We start from the raw sequence: 8,648 nt of genomic DNA, 5'->3' as shown, positions 1-8,648 counted from the left end.
CCAGCAACTTCGCACAGCCATTGAAGAGGAGTGGACCAACATTCCACAGGCCACAATCAACAACCTGATCAACTCTATGCGAAGGAGATGTGTTGCACTGCGTGAGGCAAATGGTGGTCACACCAGATACTGACTGGTTTTCGGACCCCCCCGGACCCCTCAATACAGTAAAACTGCACATTTTAGAGTGGCCTTTTATTGTGGCTAACCTGTGCAATAATCATGCTGTCTAATCAGCATCTTGATATGCCACACCTGTGAGGTGGATGGATTATCTCGGCAAAGGAGAAGTGCTCACTAACACAGATTTAGACAGATTTGTGAACAATATTTGAGAGAAATAGGCTTTTTGTGTACAAAGAAAAAGTCTTAGATCTTTGAGATCAGCTCATGAAAAATGGGGACAAAAACAAAAGTGTTGCGTTTATAATTTTGTTCAGTGTATATAATTAAACAACGAGAAGCCAATTCAGAAATGACAAATACATAACAGCAATTGCTCAAAGATAAATCTGGGAGTGAAAGATGCACACCTGACAGCAGAGAGACCCACAGCAGCATGTGAGAGTTCTGAATGCAGAAAACCAGAGACTCACACAACAGTGTGCTGGCTTTTCTGCTTACAGATTCCCAATGACTATTTTGCCAGTTTCCCTTAAATAACCAGACCAGAACAACGAAATCTTCAAATCTAAGTTGTAAAACATTTGGTAAAATTTTGGTTGGACAGTATCCTGTGACCCAAGGGGTCAAACCTTAAGTGGAGGAAGAAAGTTGTTCTTTCCAGAGACCCTGAGGGAGACAATTTTGAACTTTTATCATACTATACATAACAGCTGTGAAGTTGAGACCACTTTACCAATTGCACTGAGATGTTTGAAACGATACTAAATATGAAAGTGAAAAACAAGACACACTATATGTGGTAAATAAGCAGTCTCAGTGTACTTTTGCCATTCTGAGTGGACTTGGAGTGACCTGAAGCTGGTGGAGAAGGAAAGGGAAAGGGGAGAGGAAGGCTTCTGTTCCCTTGCTTCGTGATCTCTTCTCCAGTTTTGTAGATTTATTGTTTAATTGCATGGTGTTCTGTTTCTGTGAAAGTTCCTGAGTCTAGTTTTGTTAGAATATATATATATATATATAACCACACAGAGGTAAGCAAAATAATCTTATTTCAAACAGAAAACAAGATTATTTTGCTTGTTTTAAGGAAAAACTCACTTAATTTTGACTTATTTTTTCTGAAAACAAGACAAGAATTTTTACTTGTCTAGAAAATGCTTCTTGATTTAATTACATTTTTAGATATTTGGACTAGAAACAAGACAAAAACTCTAAGTAAGAAAAGCATTTTTTGCAATGTATCGTTATCCTAATCAAATGCAACTGCAATCACCTCAACTGTATTATATGAATTGTATGTATATAGAAATGGCCCTGAATATACTTTTTAAGAGAGGTAAAATAAATCTGTTTGTAGTCTGCTGTAGACTTGATTACTAATAAAGAAGGCTGTTTGTGATGAAAACCCCCCAAAACATGTAATGAGTTCATGGCTGTCTTTTCTCGGCTCTCTGACAAGGAAATGTTCATCTCACTTCACCTTCCTCAACCTCACTTACTAAAGAATGATTATGAAAACACTGTAGACATTAAAAATGACAAACAGAAACTGTACAGTGATTCCTCAAAAGATTTTCGCGTAGCCATTCTTTACTATAAAAAGTTTATGACTACTAAGTTTGATCATCGATCATTTATTTTGAAAAAGGAAACAACAACAACAAAACCCAACACACACCAAATACAATTATCATTCATGTGGATGAGAAGGATGTCTACTCAAGCTTGAAAAAAAGACACATTTTGCAAATTACTTCTAAAACCGTAATGCTACCATTATCAGTTAGTATGAAGTCAAATCAAAGATTCAGAATACTCACATGCTGAAATTTAATTCGGGATCAGATTTCTCATAGAAACCAGCAGGTGGAGCACTGGCTCCTTTTGAGAGCTGCTGGAATTAGAGGCTAAACTCAGTAAATCCACATGCACACGGGTTTGGAGGTCTGAGGAAGCTGGATCTGGTCAGGACACTGGACTCCCCATGAGCCTCTCCTGACGCAGAGTGATCAGTCTGTTCAACCACACGCTCTCTGCCTCCTCTGCATCCACGAAGAGCGGCAGGAGAGCGAGAGAGCCAGTTAACTTCAATTCATTCAGACTGTTAAATTACAATGAACTTCCAAAGAACTTTACGTCTGTGTCCATCATAGAGCATCACTACAGGAACAGCCGAAACTCACTGTGCCAAACATCCGCAGAGAGGTGAGAGAATGAAAAACGCTTTCTTTTTTTTTCTCAGAGTTTCTTTTGACAGGAATGAAAATTTTGTTTTAATATATTGTAGTTTTTTTTTTTTTAACAATTTCAATTAGGAAAAATATCCACTATTAACTGTATTTATTAGCATGCACATTACTAATATATTGACTATTTACTGGTGCTTATAAAACACACACTAATGCCTTATTCTGCATGACTAGATTCTATATATACACACCACTGTGCAGAAGTCTTAGGCCACTAGTATTTCCACCAACAAAAAAATGGTTTTAAGTCCATTATTTCTATCTTTTGCTGTAGTGTGTCAGTAGGAAATATCAGTTTATATTTCCAAACATTAATTTTGCCATTAATTGTAATCCAGTGATATTTTTGTTTGCACAAGGAGTCAAAAAACAAAAACAACAACAATTGACAACCAATTCACATCAATATAAAAATATTATGTACAATTTTTCAGTAACAATTTAGTTTAACTAGTTGCGTATTAGCATGCATATTGGCTGTTTAATAGTGCTAATAAAGCACATATTAACATCTTATTCTGCATGACCATATTTTAGATTCCTTAATCCACACCATACCTAAACTTAACAACTACCTTACTAACTATTAATAAGCAGCAAATTAGGATTAAAATTGAGGCAAAAGACAAGAGTTAATAATGAGAATTGGTCCCCAAACTAAAGTGTGACTGATAAAAAAAATAAAAAAAAGGTTATTACTGGTGAGACTATATTCTAAAACAAATGGATGTTCCCTCAATAAACTCCAAATGTGCTGCTTATTAATAGTAATTGTGGTAGTTGTTCTAGTAGTTAGTGATCTAAACTATGGTCAGGCAGAATAAGGCACTCATATTTGCTTTATAGGTACTGATAAACAGCCATTATGCTAGTAGACAGCGTGTTCCAGTTCCTGCCAATATCCAGCAACTTCGCACAGCCATTGAAGAGGAGTGGACCAACATTCCACAGGCCACAATCAACAACCTGATCAACTCTATGCGAAGGAGATGTGTTGCACTGCGTGAGGCAAATGGTGGTCACACCAGATACTGACTGGTTTTCGGACCCCCCAATACAGTAAAACTGCACATTTTAGAGTGGCCTTTTATTGTGGCCAGCCTAAGGCACACCTGTGCAATAATCATGCTGTCTAATCAGCATCTTGATATGCCACACCTGTGAGGTGGATGGATTATCTCGGCAAAGGAGAAGTGCTCACTAACACAGATTTAGACAGATTTGTGAACAATATTTGAGAGAAATAGGCTTTTTGTGTACAAAGAAAAAGTCTTAGATCTTTGAGATCAGCTCATGAAAAATGGGGACAAAAACAAAAGTGTTGCGTTTATAATTTTGTTCAGTGTATATAATTAAACAACGAGAAGCCAATTCAGAAATGACAAATACATAACAGCAATTGCTCAAAGATAAATCTGGGAGTGAAAGATGCACACCTGACAGCAGAGAGACCCACAGCAGCATGTGAGAGTTCTGAATGCAGAAAACCAGAGACTCACACAACAGTGTGCTGGCTTTTCTGCTTACAGATTCCCAATGACTATTTTGCCAGTTTCCCTTAAATAACCAGACCAGAACAACGAAATCTTCAAATCTAAGTTGTAAAACATTTGGTAAAATTTTGGTTGGACAGTATCCTGTGACCCAAGGGGTCAAACCTTAAGTGGAGGAAGAAAGTTGTTCTTTCCAGAGACCCTGAAGGAGACAATTTTGAACTTTTATCATACTATACATAACAGCTGTGAAGTTGAGACCATTTTACCAATTGCACTGAGATGTTTGAAACGATACTAAATATGAAAGTGAAAAACAAGACACACTATATGTGGTAAATAAGCAGTCTCAGTGTACTTTTGCCATTCTGAGTGGACTTGGAGTGACCTGAAGCTGGTGGAGAAGGAAAGGGAAAGGGGAGAGGAAGGCTTCTGTGCCCTTGCTTCGTGATCTCTTCTCCAGTTTTGTAGATTTATTGTTTAATTGCATGGTGTTCTGTTTCTGTGAAAGTTCCTGAGTCTAGTTTTGTTAGAATATATATATATATATATTACCACACAGAGGTAAGCAAAATAATCTTATTTCAAACAGAAAACAAGATTATTTTGCTTGTTTTAAGGAAAAACTCACTTAATTTTGACTTATTTTTTCTGAAAACAAGACAAGAATTTTTACTTGTCTAGAAAATGCTTCTTGATTTAATTACATTTTTAGATATTTGGACTAGAAACAAGACACAAACTCTAAGTAAGAAAAGCATTTTTTGCAATGTATCGTTATCCTAATCAAATGCAACTGCAATCACCTCAACTGTATTATATGAATTGTATGTATATAGAAATGGCCCTGAATATACTTTTTAAGAGAGGTAAAATACATCTGTTTGTAGTCTGCTGTAGACTTGATTACTAATAAAGAAGGCTGTTTGTGATGAAAACCCCCCAAAACATGTAATGAGTTCATGGCTGTCTTTTCTCGGCTCTCTGACAAGGAAATGTTCATCTCACTTCACCTTCCTCAACCTCACTTACTAAAGAATGATTATGAAAACACTGTAGACATTAAAAATGACAAACAGAAACTGTACAGTGATTCCTCAAAAGATTTTCGCGTAGCCATTCTTTACTATAAAAAGTTTATGACTACTAAGTTTGATCATCGATCATTTATTTTGAAAAAGGAAACAACAACAACAAAACCCAACACACACCAAATACAATTATCATTCATGTGGATGAGAAGGATGTCTACTCAAGCTTGAAAAAAAGACACATTTTGCAAATTACTTCTAAAACCGTAATGCTACCATTATCAGTTAGTATGAAGTCAAATCAAAGATTCAGAATACTCACATGCTGAAATTTAATTCGGGATCAGATTTCTCATAGAAACCAGCAGGTGGAGCACTGGCTCCTTTTGAGAGCTGCTGGAATTAGAGGCTAAACTCAGTAAATCCTCATGCACACGGGTTTGGAGGTCTGAGGAAGCTGGATCTGGTCAGGACACTGGACTCCCCATGAGCCTCTCCTGACGCAGAGAGATCAGTCTGTTCAACCACACGCTCTCTGCCTCCTCTGCATCCACGAAGAGCGGCAGGAGAGCGAGAGAGCCAGTTAACTTCAATTCATTCAGACTGTTAAATTACAATGAACTTCCAAAGAACTTTACGTCTGTGTCCATCATAGAGCATCACTACAGGAACAGCCGAAACTCACTGTGCCAAACATCCGCAGAGAGGTGAGAGAATGAAAAACGCTTTCTTTTTTTTTCTCAGAGTTTCTTTTGACAGGAATGAAAATTTTGTTTTAATATATTGTAGTTTTTTTTTTTTTAACAATTTCAATTAGGAAAAATATCCACTATTAACTGTATTTATTAGCATGCACATTACTAATATATTGACTATTTACTGGTGCTTATAAAACACACACTAATGCCTTATTCTGCATGACTAGATTCTATATATACACACCACTGTGCAGAAGTCTTAGGCCACTAGTATTTCCACCAACAAAAAAATGGTTTTAAGTCCATTATTTCTATCTTTTGCTGTAGTGTGTCAGTAGGAAATATCAGTTTATATTTCCAAACATTAATTTTGCCATTAATTGTAATCCAGTGATATTTTTGTTTGCACAAGGAGTCAAAAAACAAAAACAACAACAATTGACAACCAATTCACATCAATATAAAAATATTATGTACAATTTTTCAGTAACAATTTAGTTTAACTAGTTGCGTATTAGCATGCATATTGGCTGTTTAATAGTGCTAATAAAGCACATATTAACATCTTATTCTGCATGACCATATTTTAGATTCCTTAATCCACACCATACCTAAACTTAACAACTACCTTACTAACTATTAATAAGCAGCAAATTAGGATTAAAATTGAGGCAAAAGACAAGAGTTAATAATGAGAATTGGTCCCCAAACTAAAGTGTGACTGATAAAAAAAATAAAAAAAAGGTTATTACTGGTGAGACTATATTCTAAAACAAATGGATGTTCCCTCAATAAACTCCAAATGTGCTGCTTATTAATAGTAATTGTGGTAGTTGTTCTAGTAGTTAGTGATCTAAACTATGGTCAGGCAGAATAAGGCACTCATATTTGCTTTATAGGTACTGATAAACAGCCATTATGCTAGTAAAACGCTTGCTAGTAAGCAACTAGTTAATAGTGAATGTGTTCTTTAAGATAAAGTGTTGCTGTTTTTTATTCCCTAATATTCTTTCACGGGTGTACAATGGATTATTTTAATGTGAATACAGGAAATACATGTCTGTCAGTTTTGGTCACACACTCACCCACACTCTTACACACACGCACACTCTTACACACACGCACACGCACACACACACACACACACACACACAGGGTAGGTTGTAAAACTGATGTCTTCATTAGGCAGAACAACAGACAACCTGAATTTGTCAGTGCTCTTATGATTAGATGGGATGATACATATTTGCTCTAAAACCACTTCATAAAATAATTTTTCTTTCTTTACTAAATGATGAAATCTGAATCAGTTCAGTTCAATTTATTTTGCTATGATTCTTAGTTATTTAAGAGAATATGCTGAAGACAAATGCAATGATTGAAGTATACTGAGGATGTGTTTTTTTTAAGAACTGAAAAACCAGTATATTGGATTAGAATGCATAATGCATTGGATATTATTACAGTAAACACTGTGATCCCTTTCTGTGCAGTACAAGTGAATGTTACAGAGTCCTCCTACAGAGAGAAGCGAGATCTTATTGAGATCAGATAATCTGCGCCCACAGCAGGAAATCTGTGACTGTCTGCATGTGCGCCATTTCAATTTCCCTAATTGTTTACTCCACTCAGAGGCACGAAGAAGCCTGGATTTGGCCGAGGTCTACTAACGGCCTGATGCTATAGATCTGAAACGTAAGTAACCCTTTTGAAACAAAGCTTTCCTATTGGTTTCTAATGGATTCCAAGCCTGCACTGTAATTGTCTGGGCTGGCTTAATATAGGACAATCACAGCTGCGATTAGATTTGGAGCAAGTGTAAATGGTATTGCATCATAAACACATCAGACAGGGTAATACGCGCGCTTGATTCGGGTGTCAGCATAAAGGGAGAATTTGAGTGATTCCCACATTAGTTGTGCTTATGAGTTCCTTAAGTTGGGAAGTTCCGGATTCTTCTCCAACACTCATCACTCATTTCCTTCATCCAAAAAACACGAGAGGCACCAAATCAAATCTAGGCTTTGGAAAGACTGATCGCTTCCATCCCGCCGCGTGCGCATTATAAGTGTGTCATTTACATCGGGTTAGGGTCCGCCCGTAGTGTTCGTTTGGGCTCTGTTTGCCTGGGAAACATGTGCACATGTAGCGCTAATAGACTGAGGGTGTATGTCGCCCGCTTCCCCTTGCCTTTTCTTTTTGTAGGCGATTCCACAACACAACAACGAGCCTCCTCTGACTCTTAACACACCTAGCGAAGCGCAGCTAACGAGTTTGAAATTACAGTAGATACAGTAAGTGGTGGTGGCTAAATGATTGAATCATTACTGGTGATCAGGGCTCTCTCGCCTTGGGCATATTGCTGCAATAGATCAGCCTGTCGAGCTCATCTGCATCAGTCACACGTAACCCAGTTTGCCGAGTGAGAGAGATGGAGCGCGCTTTCGTAGGAAATTCTGTCTGCCAATATTACTGAGGGTGCATAAGAAGGGCCCTGAGTGGTTTGTCAAGAAACGCAGCTTCAGAAATAGGCAATTTCTACAAGGGTGGGGGGAAATATGTCTTGGAAGAGGAGAATTATTGATCAGAGGCCTTTTGGGAAGCTTATGTGTAACTTTGGATGCTGGGGCCTGCGACACCAAAGTCTTATTTAATGTATGTTGTGAGTAATATATATATTTTTCTTCTTTGAAAGAATTGGAGAGGTTCATGAGGCGGAGAGATTACCTTCTGATTTTAACACACACACACACACACACACACACACGTTTACTTAGCTATCTAAATGGGCACATTACATAGACGTCTATTGTTTTTATATACAGATAGTTATACACTTTTTAACCTAAACCCACCCCTACCCCTCACAGAATACTTTCTGAATTTTTACAATTTCAAAAAAACTTTGTTTACTTTATTTTTATACCAGTTTTACAAATGAGGACGTCCCCAAATCGAGGTTTTTGGTGATTTTGTCAGGTTTTGCTCACTTTTGGGTACAAATTTGTCCCCAAAATATGGTTAAGTAGGTACACACACACACACACACACACA

General features: G+C 37.2%; 1 protein-coding gene across 1 annotated transcript in view; it reads right to left on the bottom strand.

Moving 5' to 3' along the window:
• Positions 1-5,347: 5,347 nt before the first annotated feature.
• Positions 5,348-8,648, bottom strand: part of LOC107598622 (serine/Arginine-related protein 53-like) — a 114,649-nt gene continuing 111,348 nt past the window's right edge. The window contains exon 9 of the mRNA XM_016290017.1: positions 5,348-5,483. Within this exon, the coding sequence (XP_016145503.1) occupies positions 5,364-5,483 (120 nt within the window). The 3' untranslated portion in view covers positions 5,348-5,363. The remainder of the gene's footprint in view (positions 5,484-8,648) is intronic.

This window comes from Sinocyclocheilus grahami, unplaced genomic scaffold (assembly GCF_001515645.1).
Source record: "Sinocyclocheilus grahami isolate Dianchi unplaced genomic scaffold, SAMN03320097.WGS_v1.1 scaffold253.1, whole genome shotgun sequence".
Taxonomy (NCBI): domain Eukaryota; kingdom Metazoa; phylum Chordata; class Actinopteri; order Cypriniformes; family Cyprinidae; genus Sinocyclocheilus; species Sinocyclocheilus grahami.
This window is presented reverse-complemented; position numbering and strand designations above follow the sequence as displayed.